Here is a 26,258-nt window from a genome sequence, read left to right on the forward strand (position 1 = left end):
CTGTGCTACACTTTAGTAAAACATTGCCAATTATCATCAGTTATTTTTAAACAAATAGACTGCAGTGGTGCTATCCTATACACATTTATTCTGGAGCTGAACTCCATGATACTCCATTAATTGTGAGTAGACATGTATAGGATTGTACTGTTATACTGTTTGAAATCATTATTTTATTTAAAACTGAGGGAAAGCTTTACTTCCCCTTCTTTGTCCAAAAAACACATTACCAACTACCATTTGGACATTAAAAAGTCATAGTAACTAACTAAAAACAAAGGTATTCATTCTGCAAGCTCAGAGGAGTAAGATGTGATATGTCTTTACTACATGCAGAAGAGTTATGCCATCTGTGGAAACATTTATTGATAGAATTCAGTATCTAAACCAAATCCTGAACTGGATGCACTTTAATATAATCAGAAGAACTAGCTATGAAAGTAGGTAGTGCAGTGGGCAATGATAATTCTATAAAAGATCTATATTCAAAATAATATTTGGCAGATTGGCTTTCTTTCTGCTGAGAAAATAGTACAGTGGTGCCTCGCAAGACGAAAATAATCCGTTCCGCGAGTCTCTTCATCTAGCGGTTTTTTTGTCTTGCGAAGCATCCCTATTAGCGGCTTAGCGGATTAGCGCTATTAGCGGCTTAGCGGCTATTAGCGGCTTAGAAAAAGGGGGGGAGGGGAAAACTCGCAAGACTCGCAAGACGTTTTCGTCTTGCGAAGCAAGCCCATAGGGAAATTCATCTTGCAAAGCGCCTCGAAAAATGGAAAACCCTTTCGTCTAGCGGGTTTTTCGTCTTGCGAGGCATTCGTCTTGCGGGGCACCACTGTACCTAAAGTACTACTAAAAAATGGCACAAATGTCTAGCTGAATGCTGAGGTACAAAGTATATAATGGACTGTAAACCTGCTTTCCTGATAAGGACAATAAAAACAATAAACAAATCAACATCAAGGGAATAATGCATGTTATCATATAAACACAATAACCCAAGATTACAACTACCCAATCTTAAAAACTGAACATTACGTAATAATATGTTTTAAACATGGATGAATGAATTTTCACATTTATTTACAAATTCAGCAATAACATTTGTACAGGAAAACAACTTGGCATGGTCTATATGAATCATTTAGTTTATTTAAAAGTGAAGTAAATACTCCCAATGCTGTATGCATTCGGCTGGCATGATATATTCCCATAGTTTATTCATCTCAAATTTAGAGGTGAGGAAGTACCTTAGATTGGCTTCCTGCAAAATTACAGATCAAAAGTAAATACTTTCAAAAAAGCTCAAAGTAAACTAGAGGACAGGCACAAGAGGTAGACACATTGAGCTGCTTTATGTGTAATGCCAAATCACATCTTGGCAGTACATGAATGAGCTCTGTACTCAGGTACTCTGCATCTTTGTTTGATTAAACCATAGTTTGCCATTACATCCAAACTGGCAAACGAGGACTGCAATCCTAATTGAAGTGGAATACACAATGGAGGATGGACCAAGAGGGGAAGTGGATGGGCACAGGGCTTCTTCCCATAGCTCCAAAGCATGGGAAGAACTCATATGGGTATAATTTCCAGCTGTTGGTGTTACATGTGAACCAAACCATATATGGAAGACAGAATGCAATCCGTTAATATTAACAGATTTGTTTTGCTCCATCAACATATAAATGATAAACTAGGAATTAGATATCAATATCAGCTTCAGTGCTCAAGAATTCAAATTCCATCAGCATTAATTTAAGAAACACTAGTGGGAGAAATCTATTCATCAGCTCAAAACAATTTATGATTGTCCATATTATGCTTGATGCATAAACCGCTATCTCAACAGATCCTACCAATTTCAGCAATTCATATAGAAACTGTATTTGAAGACGCTGAGCTCTTTCAGAACTAAAGAGAAAAGGCTATTAGAGACTTCTACTGACACTTTAGAATTAAAGAATGCCAGTTTTTAAGCTGGAAAAGAATTAGTGCAGGTAAACACAATCTGTATGTGAGAGTGACAAACATTTGCAATCACAATAATATACGACAAAAAGTATATTTATGTTAACACTTTCCATATACTCTGTTACACAAACCTTAAGTATCAGAAGATAAATTCCATCCCCAAAGTAACTAGAGAATCACATTTCCACAATCCTAATTGAAAGGAGATTTCAGTCTCCAGTATTATTCTTAAATATATATAGAACAGTAACTCTAAATATGGCAGTTGTAGATGTTCCGGGCTGAGATATAGTGACTATTCCAAGGTCACCATATAAGCTTCATAGTTGAATGTGGGTTTACACTTGGGTCTCCTCCGTGCCAGCTCTGCAGCACTCTAAGCGCTACAGCACCCTGTCATGCAAACCTAGCTACACTTGATTTAAAAAAGTGTAGACAGACACACAGTAATCACTTCCCATATCTTGAAGCTACTCCATGGTAAAAAAAGTTATGTGCTAATTATCCAGCATACAGTTATACAAGTTCATAGGAGAAATTAAAATAGGATTTTCTTTCTCTCAAATACAGAGAATTCTTGCAGGCAGTGCTATTTTTCTAGAAAAAGAGGTGCCAGAACTCACCGTGAATGCCTCACTCATTCTCTTATAATGGCAGTAGTGCCCACCTGAGAGATGCTGGTGAGTTCCAGTTGAAAAAAAGCCCTGGTTGCAGGTTTGGTTCAGACATTATTCTGATTGAGTATCAAACCATGTTTCAGTGATTAGAACACATCCTAGTTTTGTGTACCGCTTCTCCCTCCCATGCATATTTTCCCTCCCTTTGTGGCAATTTAACCAGAAGAATTTCAAGGCTAAAGAAGCAATCAAAGGAGACCTATAATTTATGAGTTTCTCTACCCAACATCTTATATCAGGATGTTGTAACTGGTATATAGTTACTACTGACCACCACTGGTTCTCAAACTAAACTATGGAAACTAGGCGTATATCCCGGTTTAATTTAGCATCGTTTTATTGCTTGAGAGCAAACTTTTGTTAGCAGTAGCTGTGATTATGCTGGTTCAGATACCCCAATGAATCACAGTCATTGCTAAACAGCGAAAGGCAGTGAAAAAGTAAATGAGTCCAAAGGGGAACAGGGAGTGGGGCGTGCAAGCCTGCAGAGCATTCTCAACCACCGAAGCACAATTTGGTAAATACAGTAACAGGATATCTGAATGCCACAGTCTAGGCAAATGTTGCAAACTGTGATTTGAGGAGCCAAAACACTTAACTGTGTTGCTACATCCAATGTAACAACCAAGTTACATAACAGCCAATAGTAGTAGAAATAATAAATAATGGTTTTCTAGACATATATTCCAGAGGACTGGCTATGTTACTCGGTTTTAGCAAAAGCAATTTCTGCCAGTACACTTTTTTGTAGTACTGTATACTTTCTGTAACTAGACTTCATCTTGTGCAGATTATATTGCAGTGATGTAACCTCAAAGTTAAGGGGCACGGGTGGCGCTGTGGTCTAAACCACTGAGACTTGGGCTTGCTTATCAAAAGGTCGGCGGTTCAAATCCCCTCAATGGGGTGAGCTCCTGTTGCTCAGTCCCAGCTCCTGCCAACCTAGCAGTTCGAAAGCACGCCAAAAAGTGCAAGTATATTAATAGGTACTGCTCCGGTGGGAAGGTAAACAGCATTTCCGTGCGCTGCTCCGGTTTCACCAGAAGCGGCTTAGTCATGCTGGCCACATGACCTGGAAAAACTGTCTGCAAAAGCGGACAAACACCGGCTCCCTCGGCCTGTAAAGCGAGATGAGCGCCGTAACTCGAGAGTCGTTCGCAACTGGACTTAACTGTCAGGGGTCCCTTTACCTTTAACCTCAAAGTTGTGGAAACAACTGAAACCACTGCAGGATTTCAATAGGAAGGTGAAAAGTAATACGTCAGGATTCACCTAACACACTCTGTCAGTGAAAGTCCTTCTCCGACACACATGCACACAAAATTGGCTCTGGGGAGGTCAGGAGAACACCCAGAACAGTGTGGGGACTGTTTGTAATAGCATGACACTGAATTCCACCCATAGCCTTCTGATCAGGCTGTTGCAGCAGAAATGTGTTTCCTACAATCTCTTCCTATGGAAGGGCAATTTAATCAGAATCATCTCAAGGCTTATGAATTATGGGTCTCCCTACCTTTTCCTACCCAAGTGCATTACGATTCTGCTCCAAAGATAAAATATAAAAACTACAGCTAGTTGTAGTGCTAGCAAAATGGCAGAGCACGGCACTCAAATGTCACTATCCCCAGATACTTCCCTTGGACTTCGTGGAAGACAGGAATGTTGGCAAGTAGTTGTGTGAAAAGGGGGCTCTGGCAGCTCCTCCTCCTCCTGTAATTCTTTCCCTAGGCTACTGCTCTACATACCATCCCTGCATAGACATATCAGCTGAAGCAGACTGAAAACAAACAAAACCAAGTAAGAAAACCCAAGCCACACATTCCAAAAATTCAGACATACCGGTACATAATATCTCAATTTTTATTACAAATTAATATTGGAATGGCTCCTGGTTCTATCTTCATAATTCCCAACATAAATTTGAATAACTGAATAATTTGGGGTGGAGGAGATAAGACTCACTCTTACTCTAAACATGTAGTGTCTTAGGGTAAAGCATACTTTAGATGTGCATTAAGTCATATGGAAAGGCCAACACATAGTTGAAGGAAAAGTCACCAAGTTAACCTAAATACAGACAGCTGAGTGCGAACCAAGAACATAACTGTCCCACCAAGCCATTTCCAACTGAGATCAGCAGAGGAAAAGTCTGCAGACTGTGGCATAGGAAGAGACTTCTTTTCCAGCAGTGATGCCATAACCACTGCAGAGCTTTCATCTCCAACTTCAGTATGATGTGACTCCCAGCTGTGCTTTAAATGTCTGCTTGCCCTTACCTGTTCTCAGTAGAAAAACACTCAGGGGCAGCCCTGTCTTATAGTCAAAGGACAGGCTGTTGTTCTACAGTTCAATCAGTTTGTCACAAAGGTTACAATGAAGCTCACCCTGTGCTATCTTCCCAGTGTCCAGCAATCCTGCACGCTGCCTATATCTCATAGGACAGAACATCCAGGTTTTCCACCAACCTGAAAGGGTCACATGAACTCTCAAAAGACCATCAGACTACAACTATTAAGTCTAGTTTATTTCCTACCAACTACTAGGCTCATTACAGAATAACCATACTTAACTGGCTCAGAGAAGCATGTTATGGGGTTTTGTCAAGCTTTTGAAAAACAGCAGTAGCAGTAAGCTGCTGTCTTGTTTCCATTTATAGTGTACAGCATATTTGAATTTGAGTAGAGGAAGTATGCCTCCTACCACAATGCAGCTCCCTCCTATGCACGCAGCTGGCAGGCATAGTAAACCTTGTATGTGGTGGCAGAAGGGTGGGAAACATAAAGTACAAGTAACCACACAAATACAATCTATTCTGTGTGGCTCAGTTTTCCTTTCCAATGCTATGTAAGATCCCTTTCAAAGCACAGAACCCACAGAACTATGCAAGCCTAATTACACGGAGCCACAGTATTTTGAGAGCTATCTTAGAATAAGAAATGACACCAGAAAACATATTGGCCTAGCAAATATTTCAGCAGTTTCAGGCCTGGTAAATCTAATTTAAGACCAATAGAAAAGGAAACTATGGCAATGAGTTGCCACATGCTGATTTGGGCTTCTTTTGGCAGCTTATGGACTCTGTGGTTCTGTGGGGAGATACCTTTTCTAACGATTCCAGGAGTCATACATTATTTTAGGCAATTGGAAGCATAAGGGGAAATTCCAAGCACACATTTTGGTTGCCTGGGAAAGATTATATTTAGTAACTTCTGTGGTCTTCAGATTGCTATAAAACAAAGTATTTTTTAAACACGATGCTAGAGAAGGCATTTTTAAGCTATCTCTTTTGTAGACCATCATTTAGTTTGGCTACGACTTCTCCCTTTGCAGTATGACTAGCTGACAAACACAAATTCATTTAAAAAAAAATGTAAATTCACTTTACATCATTCCTTTATTTTTGATAATTGGAATTTTGGAGTTAGTAGATTTTTGTTTCTTTCAATAAAAAATTCAAACTATATTATAGTGTTAATTATCGGTATCATGACATTTTAAATTTATCTTTAAAATTACAGTAAGAGTTAACCATGATATATGTTTGTATAACATGTACACAGTTCAACATGTCACAATTAAAAAGCACTGTCAAATATACCCTGGTAATATCCAGCTTGGCCAAGGGAGTGCTACACCAGTGACCTCCCCCCAGGGCGCAAGCCTGGGGCTTTGGATATAGAGGTCCTGGGCTGCCCAGACGACAAGACCCCCCTGTTGGCCTTGCTGGTGTGTTCCAAAGGAAAGCAGAACAGTACGTTTGGCACCAGCTTGGCTGCAGGAGTTGCTGGAAGGAGGCAAGGCAGTGGAGGTTTAGGATCAGAGTTTTCCTTCTCCTTGATGGGTTACCTTCCCAGGTTAATGAGCCCCATCTGCATCTCACTTCCCTCTATAGCACATGCATAAACCACCTTCTTGACCACTGGACCAACTACTCGTTTCATCCCCTTACTCAACCAAATCCCGTCATCGCATGCAGGGGAAGTCCTTGATCCACTGAGGGTTGAGACCAATCAGCAACCCTCACCTGATTTAGCGAGCCAGTCAATTCCATTTCCCGGGGTATGGCCACTGTCACATGCTGGCAGCTTCTAGGAGCCACAGGTGAGAGCTGAATGCAGGGTGGGGACCAAAGGTAGCCAAACTACTCCAGAAGGAGCACAACATGTCCCCCACCAGAGGTACCATGCCTCCTGTCACACCTGAAATGTGCTCCAAGGGTTTGGAAAGTGTAGCTGATGCAGAATGGTGTGGCAAGATTGCTTCCAGGTACATTTTACAAAGATCATGTCATTCCCTTTTTGTTTGATCTCATTGGCTCCCAATTTGTTTCCAGGAACAATTCACGGAAATAGTTATTATATGGGGCTTGGGCACCAAGTCCACCGTTCTGAATGACAAATTTAATAAAGTAAAATATCAATACTGCAATAAATAAATATGATGATTTGAAAAGGCAAACTTCTAGCAAATGCCAATAACAAAAACATATAGCAAAACCATATATAGAGCATGACACCTAAATTAGATATTCAGAAGTTTATTATGATCAACAGGTCAAAAAGACAAAATACAAAACTGCAGCCTCATTGAAGCAAAATGTTTAACACCTGACAGTCTAAGAACAAGAAATATGACGCCATTCAGATATTTTGCCACCTGCTCTGTAACAAGATCAACTAGGAAGCCATCATATAAAAGGATATACAATACATTCTCTAAGCTCCTGATAAAAACTACAGTAAAAGAACACATGAAACTGTTTTGGTCTTTGTGTGGTTACATGGACAGCCTCTATCTTTAAATGAAAGCTCTCTAGCAATTCTGCCATCTAAACTCTTTGAAGAATTAATATTAAAATGGTCCAATAAAATACTCTTCTGTACTGAGGCATTGGTATTGACACACCATTATTAGAAGCAGATGAAGCCAGGACCAATGACGTACAGTAGATGTTCCCCTAGCTAATAGATGTAGCTCTTGCCCGCCTATATATTTATTCTCTATTCAACTACTAATTCCAGTGAGAGCAGAAAACAGGAGAAAAACCAACAGCAGTTTTTTTCACTTAACTCGCTTTTCCAGAAAGACACAAAGCAGCACCTGACAGACCAGAGAGTTGGAAGAGGTAAAGGAGCAAATTTGAAGCCAATAATGAATTGAGTATGTCCATGCCAAGCTACTTAATGAGCTAAAACTGACTTCCAAATTAAAAGCAGCACCAGCAACACATTTAGGTATAGTTCTAAGAAAGGAAGACTGAATTCCTTCCAAAGAAAAGTTGAGTCCTGGAAACAAGATTGAGGCTCCAAACAAAATCTGGGTCACAACTTTTTGCAGCCTACATACATATGGTTGCTGAAACAAATTTACTTCCTTTTGTGTAGAAAAATCCAATTAATGTTATTATTGTATGCTTTGCTTTGACCTTTGCTAATTTGTCCTGCACTTCCTAACTGGTAGATTCATGAAACAATATCCCAAGATACTTATCCATACCCATGGCTGAAGTTCACTTGGCCTTCCCTTTTGGAAAGACCATTAACTTTTGACTTCTCATAGTTAATATTTGTTTCAATAACAATCTGCAATAATCTGCAAGTCATCTAAGTCCCAAGTGAGTTTGCAAGGTTAAAACAGCATCATCTGCATATAATAAAATGTAAACAGCTGAATTATACACATTGGACCATAAATTTCACCTAAAACTCTTAAGAACAAGCATCCATTTAAAAAACAACCCCAAAAGCAACAGCTATGAGATGAGAGCAAATCAGCTATGATACTACCATTAATTATAATAAAGAATAAACGGTGACCCAAATGTAAATAGCCATCCCTATAAAGCCAGCTTGTTCATCAATCAATGAAAGAAATTGACACAACAAATCTATATGTGCAGTTTCACAGACAAAGGGGAGACCAAGAAGACTTCAAAAGTATCTCTATTCCCCTGCCCAGAAAACCCCAGCATCAAAATGTCACTTCAGCATACAAAGACATACCCCAAACATAATATCAACTGGTGGTTAGGCTCTTTCCCCTTCTAAAGGCACCAATTTTCTAGCCAGTGTAATGTAACAGGGAGATCTTAAGTCCTACTGTAAACCCTGAAAGGACTTTCTGGCACATCTAACACAATGAATTCTTCATTCTATCTGCAGCATCAACATTTTCTTCAGTGCAATACAAAGAGATGCATTTCACAGCAACAAAGTTTTAAATAAGGAAAAAAATGTTATATATCGTTTTGGTTGGTTGCTCTTTCAGTCAGTTTTATTTTGTTCACATACTGCATGTTGTCTTCATACAGTGCAGATCGGCTTGGTAGCTCTTCCAAAGAGCTGGAAATGCTTGTTGAACAAGTGTAGCAAGGAGTTCCCCACCCACGTTTTCATTATGACTTGAAGAAGGATACACACTAAAATGAACAGTTCATTAATGCCTGCTCCTCCACTGCAACACAGCATAGGCTTTTAACTGTAAAACGTGTCTCTCATGTTTGCAATTATGGAAGAATCATGACATTTTCAAAACTTAAATTCATCTATCAAGGGATTTTGAAATTTTGTAAACCGAAATTAAATAAAACAGATTTCTTTGCAATTGCTACTGTTAAGAACAAATTGTTTACTTTAAAAACTGAGCTCTCAGGCTATAATCATTTAAAATGGTTTAGAAACTACCCAACAGACAAGCAGGCTCCAGCAATGTTCTATACAAGGGGACCTGCAAGAACATTTGGCAGTGTGCAGTGCTTCTGTTAAGGGCTCCAACCAGCCAGATATGCCCTTTTTCAGGATATTCTATATCAAATTCCTCTCCATCCCCCATTTTGCATTACTCCTCCTCCTCAAAAAGGCACTCTTCTGTGACCACTGAGCATACTTAACTGGCAATTGGCTCCTTTTGGATTCCCTCATATGCATGGATATTGCCACAAGGAACTACACTCCAGGAATGAACTCCCTATTAGGTTCTATTATTCTAATGCTGCTAGCTTTAGTAACATAATATTAAAATATCCATACATCAATTTAAAATACAACTGAGTATCACGAATACCCCCCTCCCTGCAACAGTGGAAAAAACTGATTAGTAGTCAATAACTTGGTGTGACAAACGCACAAGTATATTCAAACTGCTCAGAAAGGTGGGGGGGAATGTAACTAGAATCCCAAGATAAAAGCTTCTTCATATTATGTATGGCCTAGAGACATGGTGAGGGAGGCAAAATCAAGAGCCTTGGTCAATAATCTTGAGAAAGCCTCTAATTTTTGGCCTTCTACCCACTTATAAGATAGAAATGTCAACACACAGCTACTATGCCTCTTTCTGCATCATTAGGATAATTAGGGTTATCTATGGATGGGAGCCAAAGAGCCCTTGTGCATATCTAAGGTACTTGCACACGTGTGCAGAGAAGCTGTTGATTTTAAGGGCAATCCTAACCATAAGAAATAAATTATATTGAATTCAATGGATATTACTCCCATTGGGATTAGGATTGCAGCCTAAATATTTGAAAACAGAGTTTCCACTGTGCAAATTTATCCCATCCAACCAGTGTGTCTAGTTCTCAGGCTGGCCTACACACAGGTCCTTTGTATTTCTTGCTCTGAGTCTGAAGGAAACAGTTTTTGGTTGTTGAATGGGGAGGGGAAGGATTGTATTATTTTGTTTTAGTGTGTTGACTCACTGTTTGTAGTTTTTATTCTGAGTAGAGGTCTCAAAAGTTGGAAGTGGCCCAGGCCTCTCTAGACCTCTGAGAGGAACTGTCCAGAAGTACTAATGAAAGATGAGTCTATTATGCCAGTCATTTTCTCTCCTCTGACTCAGAGAACTCCAACTCAGAAGTCTTAACAGAACCACAGACTCTCCCAATCTGTCAAGGCAGGCTGGATGAGGCACCTTGTCTCACTTAAGGTGAAACTAGTAACTCAGATAGAGCTGCAGCTTCTATTAAGTCTGAACATCTGCCATGCTCAGGCAACATTTAATCTCTACTGTTATAGAGTCTCTAGCCTGAGTTTTGCACTGAGTTATCCAGGGTGCCAATGAATCTTGAAACCCTTGCATTGCCGTAACCCAGAGACTTTACCCTGCCTTGACTTCTTACTCTGGCGGCCTAAACCGGATTTTTTGCCTTGATTCAGAACCCCTGTACTCTCAAAGCTATTGCCTGGAACAAAACAGGCACCCTCACTTTCACTATGTCTGTCTGCAGAAACATACTACTTGTTAGTTGCAGATTGGATTAAAGTGAATCTAATTTAAAAGTATGTTAGCCACATTCTTTTCCACGATAGGATCGCTCTACCTACAACAAATCTATGGGCAGCTAATCACACTTCATCCACTACAGAAGTCATATTTATGACTGATACAACTTGAAACTACTCAGATTGACTGGAATTTTATAGATTTATTTATTTGCTAATTACATTTTATGAAATACAATTTCAGGATTGTGCCCCATCCCACATCACCAGCAAAAAGCTGAGCCGAGTTCAATGAATACCTTTCTGAATCCTAGCAAATATGGCCAAGTTGGAAAAGCAGAGACGTTTCCCGAACAAATAGTTCACAAAACAAGGTAACACTGAACATAGGCTTGGAATATCCAGACAGAGTCTACTCTCCTCTTATGGAGGTTTGAGTTATATCTGCTGCTTTAGTTCTATGCAATGGAAAACAAATAACTTAAAGCAATTATAAATTTGGTATTGTGAGCCAAAAATTTGCAAGTATTCACTTACCAACACTGAATCAACCTTCTTCCCTAAACTATCTAAAATCAAAGTATAAGAAGAACAAGTCAACAGGGATGCAATTAGTCTTTAGTGATTTATTTTTTACAATTTACTGAGATTACAAATTTCCGTATAAATGATAATAGCATCGTGTATGTAATTACAATGCAGAAAAGATTGCAAGTACCACCAAAAGATCAGCCAACAACTTCTAGCTAGCTTTCTTCAACAGAAGTGAAATGGGTACATGAAAGATTGCAATAATAAGATATGCAGAAACTGATATTTTTAAGAACTAGTATGCTACTCATATAGTCAAATGAAAACCAGCTTCACTCTTATATTAAAAAATCTACAATAAAATCAATTGCATGCAAGAAACCCTACTCTAATCCCCTTTCCCCGCAACTTGAAACAAGGACACTGGTAGAATGAAATGTAAGGAACAAAAAGAAGAGTTCCTCCACTAGGTCTTGTTATCGCTGAATCAACATGCACACAGTATTAATATAGCTGTTTCCCACACTGAAGAAACCAAACATCCTCATACATTTAATGATTACTGATTAAACATTTCGAAGGTGCTAACACAATAAAAGCAGATGTGTTATGTAACAGATCCACTTACTTTTTTCTCTTTCTCATGGTGCTTATCCTGAGAGTGAGAGGAAGAATCACTTAAACTTTGATCATATGACCTATTAGATGCCCGTTTGCTCTTTTTCTAAAAAGAGAAAATATATATACATATATATATATATTCATGAAATTAATATACGTAAAAGCCATCTACACCATGTCTGACAAGCACCTTATCAATCAAAACACAAATTCCTAACTCCAGAGCTAACCAAAACACTCATAATCTAAACAAAGCTGTTCTGAGGAGTATGAAAAGACAAGAATACAAAGCCTGCTATCTTCACTGCCACTATTTGTAAAGGTACCTTTAATAAAGTCGGTATCATAAGATTAAAAGCATTATTTTGCTGAATTTGCATATATTAAGACATGCTTATGTGAGGCATGAATAAACAGCACCTTAAATAAACAGCACCTATTAGTAGTTCCTAGCCTAAAGAATTAGCAACTTCTATTCATTTGCTCATTGAAGCTGACAGTTAAACAGCTAAAGAGCAGCTGCTTCAGAATCAACCTATTTCAGAATCAACAGTATTTCTAGGTAATCATACCTTTAAAAAAGTAGCAATATTTAAAGAGTCAATCCAAGTATTAAAACATTTCCCAAGAAGCAGAATTTATATTAGACTGGTATTTTTTTTATTATCTATGCAGTAGTTATTTGCATAGTGCTTAAAAATAACAAATAAATGCTTCAAGAACTGTAGCCTCAATAATCCTCAATATAATTCTGGCAAATTACTTACTTGGTACTTTTATAGTGCTGAAGAAAGTAATGCACAATTCAATTTTTTCTATGCATTGAAAACCAGAAAATGCAAGTTTGAGTACACTGCAGAATTCTGCAACCATTCAACTAATGCTCTCTTTCTTACTTGGGTAACACATTTTTCCGTGGACTTTCTGCCGTGCATGAATTTTATTGTTTCAAGGTATCATGTCACTGACTGGAGAAAAGTGGGGATTTATAAAATACTGCAGAACAACAGGTGTTTAAATATATGAACTGAGAATTCATGGGGAAAGCTGTGTCTTTCATTATTAGAAGCCCAGCCACTTAAAAAGCCCCATCCTGTACTTTTTCAGGCATCATTCCATAACAAGGAAAGCCACAGAAATTTGAAAAATTGTAATGATTCTATGGCGACTACTGATCTATACAGAGGTTATGAGAGCTACAAGTGCAAAGATGTCTGAGGCAGATAGTGCTGCTAAGAGATGAAGTTTTACACCTAATAGATCAATTGGTCCGGATGGCGTTCACTTGCGAGTTCTCAAAGAACTCAAATGTGAAATTGTTGATATTCTAACGAAAGTATATAACTTGTCCCTGAGAACTAGAAAGCAGCCAGTGTACACCAATTTCTAAAAAGGGAACTGGGAGAATCCTGGAAATTACAGGCCAAATAGCTTAACGTTTATCCCAAGAAAAATGGTGGAAAGAATTGTCAAAGACAAAATAATGAAGCATATAGAAAAACAAGCCTTGCTGAAGCAGAGCCAACATGGCTTCTGCAACAGCAAGTCCTGTCTTACTAACCTATTATGGGTCTTTGTGAGAGATAGGAAGCGTACAGATAATGTGTACATGGACTCTCAAAAAACTCTGGCTCCTGACCAAGCTTAACAGTCATGGAATAAAAGGAGAGGTCTTCTTGTGCATCAGGAATAAATGGCAGTTGTAGAAAGTGGAGGCCCCCTAGGATCAGTATTGGGACCTGTGCCTCTTTATTCGTTCACAAACAATTTAGAATTAGGAGTGAGCAGTGATGTGGCCATGTTTGCTGATAATACAAAATTGTTCATGGATATTAAAACAAACTGAGTGAATGGGCAGAAAAATGGCAATAGTAATTCAATGTAAACAAGTATAAAGTTTTGCATGTTGGTACAAAAGAAATCTTACACACACACACACACACACACACACACACGATCCTGAGGTCTGAGCTGGCAGCAAGTGACCAGGAAAGAGACCTTGAAATTATAATGAATAGCTCAATTAAAATGTTGACCTGGTGGGCAACAGCTGTGAAAACTGCAAATTCCATACTAGGGATCATTAGGAAAGGAATGGAAAATAAAACTGCCAATATCATACTGCTGTTATACAAATCTATGGTATGACCACGTTTGGAATACTGTGTACAGTTCTGGTTGCTTCACTTCAAAAAGTGTATTCAAGAGTTAGAAAAGTTTCAGAAAACTGTGACCAAAAGGATCAAGAGGTTGGAAAAACTCCCCTATGAGGAAGTTGCAACATTTTGGACTTTTTAAATCATAGGAAAGGTGAGAAAGAGGTGACATGATAGAAATTTATAAAATTATGCATGGCATGGAGGAAATGGAAAAAAGGTTTTTCTCCCTTTTTCATAACACTAACACTAAACACATTATACTAAAACTTGTAGCCATCCAACACAAAAACTTGTAGCATTCCAATGAATGTTAGAAATTTTGGGACAGTTAAAAGAAAGTGCAATGCATAGTTAAACTATGGAACTTACTTCCACAGTAAGCAGATATGGCCACCAACTTGGATGGCTTTAAATGGGGAGTAGACAAATTAATGGACAATACAGCTATCAGTGGCTAGTAGGCATGATGACAATGGTCTGCCTCTACAGTCAGAGGCAGCCATGCTTCTGAATACCAGCTTCTGGAAGCGACAGCAGAGGAGAGTGCTCTTGTGTTCAGGTCCTGTTTGCAAGCAGCCCATAGGCATCTGGCTAGACTAGACGGGTCTCTGTCTTGATGCAACAGGGGTTTCCTTATATTCTCAAAGAGAATAGGTAGTTGTACTTTCATGCCCCTGGATCTACATGACAGCTGCTCATGAGATATCATGTTTGCATAGGAGTCTATGTGCATAAAGTCATAGAATCATAGAGTTGGAATAGACCACAAGGGCCATTGAGGCCAACCCCCTGCCAAGCAGGAAACACCATCAGAGCACTCGTGACATATGGTTGTTAAGCCTCTGCTTAAAGACCTCCAAAGAAGGAGACTCCACCACACTCCTTGGCAGCAAATTCCACTGTCGAACAGCTCTTACTGTCAGGAAGTTCTTCCTAATGTTTAGGTGGAATCTTCTTTCTTGTAGTTTGGAACCGTGTCCGCTTCTCTGGAGGAGCAGAAAACAACCTTTCTCCCTCCTCTATATGACATCCTTTTATATATTTGAACATGGCTATCATATCACCCCTTAACCTCCTCTTCTCCAGGCTAAACATGCCCAGCTCCCTTAGCCGTTCCTCATAAGGCATCGTTTCCAGGCCTTTGACCATTTTGGTTGCCCTCCTCTGGACACGTTCCAGTTTGTCAGTGTCCTTCAGTGTCTAACACAAGTCAGCCCTATATACCACAAAACTGAAATTTACAAGTTGCACATTTTAGGTTGTGGCTGTGTACATCAATATGCAAACAAAACATCCAATATTTGACTGCTGAGTGGGCTGGGGTCAGAAAGGGTCCAATCCCCTTACTATACACAAAACATTTAAAAATGCACATATTACATCAGAAGCCATACTGTCAGCTCCACTGCATGATCTCAGACATGCAGGTTTATAGAGTCTTGACTGTGCCATTAGTAAACTGTGAGATATTAACATCAGTACTCATTTTACATAGATAAACTTATTTTCTATCAATGCAAGTACAGTAGTCAAATGCAAACAACTGAATCAGTGGAGTTATTCCTGTTTATGATGTGGAATTTGAAACCTTAACTCCACTTTGATCAGAGATCCATATAAAATATTAAGGCTGTCAGGGAGGAGAAAAGAACAGAATAAAATCCTAATCCCTAGTACTAGTGTTCAAGTAAAGCCAAGTAGCCAAGGCAACTCCAGTTATAGTTGTTTCTAGTATTTACTGATAGCAGAATAAACAGTCCTCCTGCTGATACTAGCGCTATAGGGAGGCAAGCAATTCTGAGCTGCCATTCCAATCCAGAAGACATGAAGATATCTATGAGCAAAACAATGAAATGCAAGCAAGATGACTAAATCCACATGGCAAAGCATGGAAAAATCCAGGAAAAGAAAGTGGGAAGTCAGGAGGGTTTACAGTAGCAGCAAGTGAAGATCAGAAGGGAAAGGAAAGGAAACTTTGGCAGAACTTAAGTGTGTCCTGGGAAGGGGAGGGACTGAGCAAGGATAAATATCAGGCATCCTACTGGGAGTCCATTGCCTGTAAGATCTGAGAAATACCAAATTCAGGTCTAACACTTTAATATGCTAGAGTGGGGAAAACCTGTATACACAGCAGAATCCTCACTAGTCAGCTCTTAAGTATATATACCTTATGAATAAGTTAAATCAGATTCATTCCACATCTCTGGATCACATTCTGCATTGACAACACTTGCTTATCTTGAATCCCAAAGGAATCAGAATCTAGCATTTAAATCATAGGTTGTAAAGCCCAACTTTTGGTGAACAACCTGCAGGTGCTCAGGAATATCTGTTTCAGGATCACTTACAGCTGTTATTCTATACCAGGGGTGGGGAAGCAGTGGTCTTCAGGCCAAATCAGCCCCAACATGGGACCAAATTTGGCCCACAAGGCACTTTCCGCAAACCATGCCCACCTGCCCACACCTGATGTCAGCTGTCATGCAGGTAGAGATGTAGCAGCAATGGAACAATCTGGAGCCTTAATCTACACCCTCAGAGTACAGATAGAACAGAAACTGACAACAAGCACAGAAACTAATGGGAGCTGTTCAGAAATACTCAAATGTCACTTGAAATCCTACATAGAAAAATAATTTTAGGAGAAGGACAAAATATATAAATTAGGAAGCTCAGAATTGGAAGAGAATATAGCTATATTTGCTGCATCAGAAACCTAGGAGAATATTGAAAAGTCAACAGCATGTGATTATCCTCACCTACAATTTTTAAAGCAATGGCATTAGTTAACTGAATAAATTAGAAAACTTAGAACATAAAGTTTATCCCCAAAATCCAAGTAAAAATAATAACATATGGCTATTGCTCTAATAGTGACTGACAGTATAAATCCTATGCATGTCAGTTCAGAAGCAAGTCTCACTGAATTCAGTTAGACTTACTCCCATTTAGGCTTGTAAAATAGGCTAAATTACAAAAAGGTTGTCAGGGATGCAGCTAAGGTTGGAAATATTATAACAGGAAACTCCATGAAATTTCTCAGGGGGTGGGGGAATCGTATCACAATAGGCACAAGTTTTCTAGAGACAATAAATGACTCCAGATGGGATGGTCAATCATGGAACTCACCAAAAAGAAAATTTATGTATTTAATCCCAAAAGGTGAATAGGATCTGGCAGAAGATGCAAACAATGAACACAATACAATCATGCTTAAATATAGTGAATATGAAAAAATGACCAGAAATTCCCTCAGTCATATTAAACTGTAAAATGGGGAATTAATATTAATATTATGATGATTATTAGGTAAAAGTAAGCTAAAACATACATAGTTGGGAGAGCCAAATCACTTCAAGAAGCTTGGAAATTATTTTAAACTTCTTTAATAATAGCTACAACAGGTGAAAAAAGGCACCAATAAATCTGAAAAGATGCAAGGGTAGTTAAATAGCAGTATCAAGAAAAGGGGTCCTTTGCACCAGTAGCCCCCCACTTGTTGAATTCAGTTTCTAGAGAGGTCTGCCTCACACCTCCCCTGGTAGGTTTTTCCTCCCCACCTGAAAAGCCTTCTAATTTTCCCAGGCCTTTGAACATTGTATTTTGAATATTATTTAATTCAGTGAACTTTTATTCCACTGTTTTAAATTGTGAATTTATTTATTTGCTCTCTGTTTCAATTGACTGTTCTGATTTTATTGCTGTGTTTTTATTGTACTTTTATTGTAACATGTATTTTTATGTTCAAAGCAGCGCAGATAGTTTTTGTTTTAGGGTGGCACATAAACAATGCAAATAATAAAGAATGCTATAAAAGTCAAGAATTTTTCTTTAAAAAATTGCAGGGCTTGCCTGAATTGAAACATAGTGAGAGACACAAGAAAAAGTGCTCTGACAAACCAAATGTACATCAAACAAGCCAGAAAAAAAGAATTGCTATTTTTAAAATTATTAGTTTAAATAAGAGCAAGAGAATCAGGAAGCCAGCAAGTTGCTATTATTATGTTAGCTAAAAAGGAACCTTACTATCTATGGGGAACAGAGATCAGTGCATGGCTATTACCATCATGTTCTGAGTTGGGGCTTCCCAGAGATATCTGGGATGGTGGGGGGCACTGCTGCAAGAACGACGGACTGGATGACTGTCTGATTTAGTTAGGAAGCTTTTTCTTTATAAGGCAAAGTACACATCTAGTATTAAAATGTGGGTGCTCCTCAGGCTATTCCCATAACAAAGATTAAACTCACTATGAAATAAAACTGGAAAGTCAAAATTGTCATTCACTAAATTTTTTTAAATGACCAGAAGATTACATTTTAGTCACTATTTAGTAAAAGCAACACCTTGTTAGTGGCCAATTGTTAAGTGTACATGTTATTAGTAAAATACAATATTTGAAACACTAAATTCAACAGATTCTTACCAGCTTACTGAAATGGTATTTACAGTAGCCACAATACTGTACGTTATCTGCACCATTTCCTTCTTCTTCACAAAGAAGTCCTGCAAACTGTGCACTGAGAAGAAGAAAAAGAGAGGAAGAAATCAGATACTGAAGATGGAAAATGTAACTTGCTCAACAAAATATTTAGGAGAGGAATCCCAAAGTTGTCAGGGGGAGCGATATTTGGTAGAGAGAACGCCACTTCCTAAGCTCTTCCAGCTTGGGCTGGTCAAGGTGGAAGTCAGGAGCTGGGAGGCAGAAGTTCCACTCCATTCCTTTCAGCCTTCTAATTTTTTCCCCTCCCATTGACACTCATGGGAAGGGAAGTAATGAAAGGGGAAATAGTTTTTCACTCTTTCTGTTCACATGTCTGGACAACAATGGGGTCTGGGATCAAGTGGATGCAATGCCTTCCCCAATATGTCCCAGAAGGCCCTGTTTCTCTACTATCCTCAGAACACTGCTGGTAGTAGAATGACAGCAACAGAACTTATGCCACCATACTAGGGAGGCCTGTGCCCACAGACCTCCCTCTCCACAGCATCCTACAACCTCTCAGCCTCCCTCCAGGGACACACAGAACTGCTCCCTAAAACAGGTTCTTATTTAGACAAAAGATAATCTTTCAGCCGAGTGTGTAAACATGCACTTGAAAATCTAATCAGAAAAATGTCTTAAGGTTACTGCTTATTGTGAGTAGGGAGGACATCAAGCCTTTTTTCTGCACTACCGCAGCACAAATTGTACAATGAATTATAGAAATAATGGTTAAGTGAAATGTACTTACTACAACCATGCTATAACAAGTGATTATTTTAAATGGAATCATTCCACTATGGAGCCACATCTACCAGGGCAATAAAACAATATAACTTGGAGAGAGGAAACCAGGAATGCACGCAAGTGGGAATTGCTTACTTACCATGTTACATGGAAAGCTTGGCGGCATCCATGCTTGTTACAAGTCATGCAAGCGCCAGTGGCTGCTTTACTTTCTCTGCCTTGCTCATCACATATATAACATGTCTATTGGGGAAAATAAGACAGTTGTAAGAACACTATTACCTTTAAATGGACTCAAACTCAGCAGCAAAAGTAAGAGTAATACTCCTTTGTGCAACTACAGCAAATACAAAGCAAAGGCAAGACTGAACAGTGCTTCGGTTCTCAGACCTGCTAACTGGAGTCACACTCCAATATTCCAGAACGACTGTATGTTATGCAGAATGCTTTGTGTGATTAGCTGTTCCCGATGCTACCAAGATGCAGAGCTGTAGCTACGGGGGGGGGGGGGCTAACCAGGTTCTTTGCCCCAGGTGAAGCCTCCAGAGGGAGGCCATTGAGGCTCCTAGTCTCTCTCTGTGTACACAAATGCGCATAGGAGGGCATCAAACTAATTTTCTGACCAGGGTGACATAAAGCCTAGTTTAGTCCCTGCATTATGTATAGCATTGATAAATACAGGGCTGGCCCAAGACATTTTGCCTACTCCCCTGATGCCTGCCCCCTGCAGATCTGGTGCCCTACCCCCTCCCTCCCTCTGCTGTCACTGCTGCCCAACCCATCACCACAACTGTGGCTGCACTGCCACCACAAGACCACAGCAATGGCGAGGACACAGTGGCAAGGGGAACTGCACTGGATCCATAGCATGGAAAGTGCTGGCAGCAGTACAACAGTGGGGGCGAGGAGGGGGAGGGAAGAGAATCAGATCCACCCGAGGCAAATGGCTTCGCTTTGCCTCATGCACAGACCACCCTTGGGTGAATGCAACCTACTTCTTTATCATATGGTATGTCTTCACATTAATACACTACCCTGGAGGTTGGTTCTGGCAAATAAAGCTCCTTGGCTATGAAGACTCAGAATGAGTTTACTGAGGCTTCATATCATGTTAATGGCAAGGAAAGGCATTATGGGAAAGTGTTCCTGCATAGTAATCAATGACTGACATTAGGCCTCAGATGCAGTAAATAACATTACTGTACTAAGAAACCTAGAATAACTTTGCTACATGATAAGTGCCCTATAATTTACATTTCTTCAGATCATTGTATCATTAAGATTTTCTGATTATTTTAATTAAATTCGCTGTAGCAATGTGGAAGACCTCCAGTGGGGCCAGCAGCATACAACACACATACCCAGATGCACAAGCACAAAGGAGTTCTATTTAAAATATGCAAAGCTAACATTTTAATATTTTTCAATAAAACCTGTTGCTTTTGCAGGTCTAACAAAATACTTCTAAGACAACATTCTTGTGAAGTAAGATTATCTCAGTTTTCCTTGGGCTGCTGGCATTAACTGTTTTGTATCAATGGCTACCCTGCAGAATTGAAACCCAGAAAAGCATATCAGCAATCACAAAGCTATAATGGGGGCTGTTTCAAGGCTGCCAGAGGATTTCATAAAAATGCACACTTCTAGGCAGATTCAGTAATTCCTTTACCAGCATGGAGATTCACAATAAACCTAATTTTCAAACAAGATTTCTAATATTCACAGAAAATTGTTATATTCTTAAAATAATCTCAGTCTCACAGGATGCATAGCTGGGCATTCCTAGTACTTATTAAATACAGTACAATTCTAATTCAAAGAAATATTTTAACTCTTGCAATACCTCTAGCTCTTCAGCTGAAAACTCAACAAGCTTCATGTTTGGGGACAGCAAGGGTTGTCTGCTGAAAGGAGTTGGTGTCTTACTTGTGGTACTCCTGTACAATCGTACCTTGGTTCTCAAATTTAATCCGTTCTGTGAGTCCGTTCAACTCCCAAAACAGTTCAAAAACCAAGGCACCGCTTCCGATTGGCTGCAGGAGCTTCCTGTAGCCAATCGGAAGCTCCGGAAGCCACACTGGACATTCAGCTTCCCAAAAATGTATGCAAACCGGAACACTCACTTCCAGGTTTGCGACGACCAGGAGCCAATTTGTTCGACAACTAAGGCATTCGACTACCAAGGTACAACTGCATTGACCGTAGGGTGAAACTTTCAAAGGCTGCTTACAAATGTATTAATAGACTCTTAGAAAGCATTGTTCAAATACTGGTGCCCTTAGCAACATACAATCTCATTTAATCATCTCATTACAATTTCATGACATGAAATGTTTAATGTAACCAGTCACTTTCCACAAGATAATGAACTTTGATACTGGCTTATTACAGTCTATCAAGTTCTCTCAAAAACATTTGGAACTCTTATTCTAACCCATAACCAACTATTATTTGCTCCCTCTAATGACAGACTCCTGTTCTACCTTACATCATATAATGCTCATATACTCATCTCTATCTTATTAGTAAACACAAATCCATCTAACAACTTTTTTCATGTAAGAGTCTGTATTCTACTCGACAAGTTTACTACAGAAATCTCATGAAGATATTTGCTCATATGTATCTGACATTCATCTTTGTTTTAGATGTGAAAGAGGGCACACAAGTCCCATCAGGTTTCTACTCTACAGATCCAGTGTTGAGCAGCCTACTGTTTTCAGCAATGATTAAGTAGTCACCAATAAATGCCCACTAGCAAAGCCTGAAGCTGCACCAAAAACAAAAACAGGACTCCAAGGGTCCCTTCACACATTATCCAAGTTAGTAATATATACCTGTTAACTACAGAAATGTCATATATCCATTTTGTAACCATACGTATATGACATAGGTATGGTTACAAAATGAATGTGTGACATATCTGTAAATCTGCTATAGAGCATACACATGGACAAAAAGTGAGTCTCTCACACATTAAGGGGAACACCACAGTTGCATATAAGCACCACAGTTGCTTATATATAAGCATATCCTTTCCAGATTTACATACAATATGAATCAGTCTTATAAAATGCCCATTAAAATATACATATTAATGGATCTACTCTGAGTAGGCCTTAGACAACTGTTTTTCAAATATCAGTTCACACTGCAAAATGGTTTTCTACAAATATGATAAAATAATGTGTCTCTATGATCTCTTGATCAACTGCATCAACCCAGTCCAGAGATGTGTAGTAGACTAAACATGCCTGACTGGATCTTATTGATCACATGTTCAGCTTTTACAACATCAAGTTCCAGTGCCAATTACCTGAGCATTACAACCACACACAGAGCAACTAATTCTTCTTCTATTGAAGAATCACTGTCACTGGATTAGGGTGAACATGTTATAAAACACCAGCTACATGTTGAGCAAATTGTGAGGAGCAAGGACTTTAAAACAACAACAACAACAACAACAACGAGGTTTTAATGTATTTCATGACTAAAACACACTTACAGAAAAGAAATGATGAGCCAACAGAATGTACCACAATATTTTTTTATGAATGAGAATGAAAAAAATGTAATGAAATGTAGTCACTGACAGCATAACAAAAACCAAAAAAATAAATGGTGGTGAATTGTTGAGAAACCACAGAAACAAAACTATGTCTAGAAAAGATAGTAAAAGTCTGAAAATGCAAGTTAACTTGCACTAACTCAACTAAACTGGCTTTTCTAACAAACTCTTGATATCGAACTAATTTTGAAACCCCTTTCAGTTTCAAAATGTTTTTCCATACAACCTGTAGTTCTGCCGTTCAAGAAATATAAAGCTGAATTGCATCCCCAATGCCCAGTTTATGAAACTAGTATCATAAACTAGTTCTTTAAACTGGCCTATGTGGGATGACATTTTCTGTAGCCTTAACTGTAGCTTTGTAATACTGTGCTTGACATCTGACAAAGTTAAAAAGAACTATAAGTTAAGTTAAAAAATAAAATTAAGACAAAACAGCAGATCGTGAATGGTGACAGAGGGAACAGGACTCAGATTTCTGGAAGTCCTTCCCATGCTGTGCATCTAACAATGTCCCTACTGCCTCCATCTGTCCCTAACCCCATACATTGGTCCCCCAATTGAAAATGGGAGGCTGGATAAAGAGTTAAAGATAGAGTGCATACAGATGACTATGGCACATCTTCCATGAACACTGTATTAATCCCCAGCTAACGTTCAAGACGCAGGTGGCGCTGTGGGTTAAAGCCTCAGCGCCTAGGACTTGCCGATCGAAAGGTCGGCAGTTCGAATCCCTGCGGCGGGGTGCGCTCCCGCTGCTCGGTCCCAGCGCCTGCCAACCTAGCAGTTCGAAAGCACCTCCGGGTGCAAGTAGATAAATAGGGACCGCTTACCGGCGGGAAGGTAAACGGCGTTTCCGTGTGCGGCTCTGGCTCGCCAGAGCAGCGATGTCACGCTGGCCACGTGACCCGGAAGTGTCTCCGGACAGCGCTGGCCCCTGGCCTCTTAAGTGAGATGGGCGCACAACCCCAGAGTCTGTCAAGACTGGCCCATACGGGCAGGGGTACCTTTACCTTTACCTTTAACGTTCAAGAAAATACATGGCAGGGATCATGCTGGCTTATTCTGCAACCCTTTGCCCCTGCTCCAAGATCTCAATGATATTGCATGCTGGGTATCATATATATATCCGTTTTTAAGCCGTATGTAGGTTACCAAAACCTACTGCTTGACTGTAATAAAACCTCTAAGCGGTTTACACACAAGGACCAGAATCCCATAATCAGTACACTCTGGTTTTGTCTACTGGGCGCTATGCATGTACAAATCCAATAATATAGGTGCCCCCCCACACACACTTACATATGATTGACTGCTGTGTAACCTCATATACACGCAGTACCAGAAAATAATTAAATAATTCAATTCACCTGGAAATGGCAAGAGAGTTGGAGCGTCCTCATGGCTAGCAAGGAGAACCTCCCAAGAGCATGAAAAGGACATCAGTGAGGGCGGAGGAAACCCTGAAGAGACCCTGAAGAGGCGTAGTGGGGCTTTGTTTACACTGCTCAGCCTCCCCACCTAACAGCTGCATGTGCGGGGTAGCACAGCAGCAGCTGCTACTTTCATGAAAGTCCTCCAGCCTCCTGCCAGCCCCAGAACTTCAATTATAGCTGTAGATATTTCTGGATACAGTAATTTTGGTATAGATTGAAGAGAGAGCTACAGAAAGGGCATTTAAAGGTTTTTTTAGAGGGTACTCCCTTCTTTAGCCAATTTCAATTATGTGTGCGGGGGACCAGAATGTAACCTCCGCATAAGTGGGGAGTCGCCTGCACTTAACTTGTGAGTCAGCATAATCTAAATCTCACAACACACGTTCCAACTGAATTTCTACACTGGTCTATTATGTGTAAAGAACATGAGTGGGTGGGGAGCTCCTGCTGATATTTCATTCACTTTCTCAATGGCAAAACAATGTTTAACTACAGATGCTTCCCTAAAGCAAGAGAACGAGAACTGTGAACATTGTGCTATAAGAAGAAAGGGAGAGAACAACAACAATAACGGTTGAAAAATTCAATTCTACTCTCAATTAGCTTTTAATAAGAACCGTATCAAGGAACTGATCAACAGTAATCTGCTGCTAAATATAGTGATTACTAATAAAACAGGAAATGTCATAAACCTATTTGATCAGTTGGTGATGAAAAACATTAGATATCTAAGTAGATATTACCTCATGCTATAAACTTCAGTAAGACGTAAATAATTTTACTCATTTTCTTTCATACAAAATGTTCTTTAAAGAAATACAAGCCCTTCAAAGCAAAATATGCTTGGTTTTTTTAATGAGATGTGAAATATATAGCATATTTTTCAAATACGAAATTATATCAAGAAAATAAGTCATAGTAGAATTATACCTTATTATAGCGATCATGAGGAACAGACTGCAACACGATAGGTTCCATTGTAGAAACATTTGCAAATTGCACCTCGGGAATGTACAGAGCACAAACCACATGAGCCCAACCTATAAAAAGTTAATTACATTTTATTCTTAATGTCTTCTGACAATACAAATAGAATAATTTCAACTATAAAAAGAACATTTCATATCACAATATGTTACATGTATTTTCAATTATTTAAACACAATGTAAGTATCTAACACATTCCTTAGAACATCACAGCATATAAAGATAAGATTACATATTTTCAAAGAGCTGTAAACAACTAATATAAATAATGATTTTGCAAAAGTAGAAACAAAACACTTTTAGATTGTACCTAGTTCTTAATTCACATTAAAATTAACGGGCCTACATGCTTGAAATTGGGAAGAAAATATGCAGATAATTAAACTATAATGGTTTCTCTTCACACCTTTCCATAAGAATGAATTTTTTGCTTCTTTTCTTGTTGCTTACATCTAAGACCTGACACTATTACTTTTATATCTTCCTGTGTGGTATCCTAGAATGGTATTTCAGCATAAAGCAGCATATATTTTTAGCTTTCTTTCAGTAGCTTTTGATAGTATTTCATAGACCAGTAGGGTATTTTTTTCTGACAGTTTTTTCTTTTCAATTTCCAAGGATTCTTGACCCAGATAAGAGCCTGCCTAATTTCAGGTTCTCTGTGGTTCCCAAGAGAGTCACCAATTTGTGCTTGCCAAAGAAAACAATTTAACCATGTCTGCTACTGTTTCATTGCATAAATAGCTCAGCTTGAAAATTACTTTGCTATTCAAGAGCTGCCCATATTCTGTCCTGGATTACTTTATACAGAGAATTCCCAGACAGTTTGATACACCAATTTCTCAATATGAAAAGCAG

General features: G+C 39.1%; 1 protein-coding gene across 6 annotated transcripts in view; it reads right to left on the bottom strand.

Annotated features, from left to right (window-relative positions):
- The window catches only part of MLLT10 (MLLT10 histone lysine methyltransferase DOT1L cofactor), a 106,961-nt gene that overhangs the window by 60,903 nt on the left and 19,800 nt on the right, over positions 1-26,258 (bottom strand). For 4 of the 6 annotated variants that reach the window (XM_079947828.1, XM_079947829.1, XM_079947831.1 and 1 more), the window contains 4 exons: positions 25,344-25,453; positions 19,546-19,649; positions 18,603-18,696; positions 12,027-12,122 (listed from right to left, as the gene is read on the bottom strand). In XM_079947828.1, coding sequence (XP_079803954.1) covers positions 12,027-12,122; positions 18,603-18,696; positions 19,546-19,649; positions 25,344-25,453 — 404 coding nt within the window. The remainder of the gene's footprint in view (positions 1-12,026; positions 12,123-18,602; positions 18,697-19,545; positions 19,650-25,343; positions 25,454-26,258) is intronic. The other 2 variants (XM_079947830.1, XM_079947833.1) reach the window with 1 other exon arrangement.

This window comes from Podarcis cretensis (assembly GCF_951804945.1).
Source record: "Podarcis cretensis genome assembly, chromosome: 12".
In the NCBI taxonomy this organism is placed as follows: domain Eukaryota; kingdom Metazoa; phylum Chordata; class Lepidosauria; order Squamata; family Lacertidae; genus Podarcis; species Podarcis cretensis.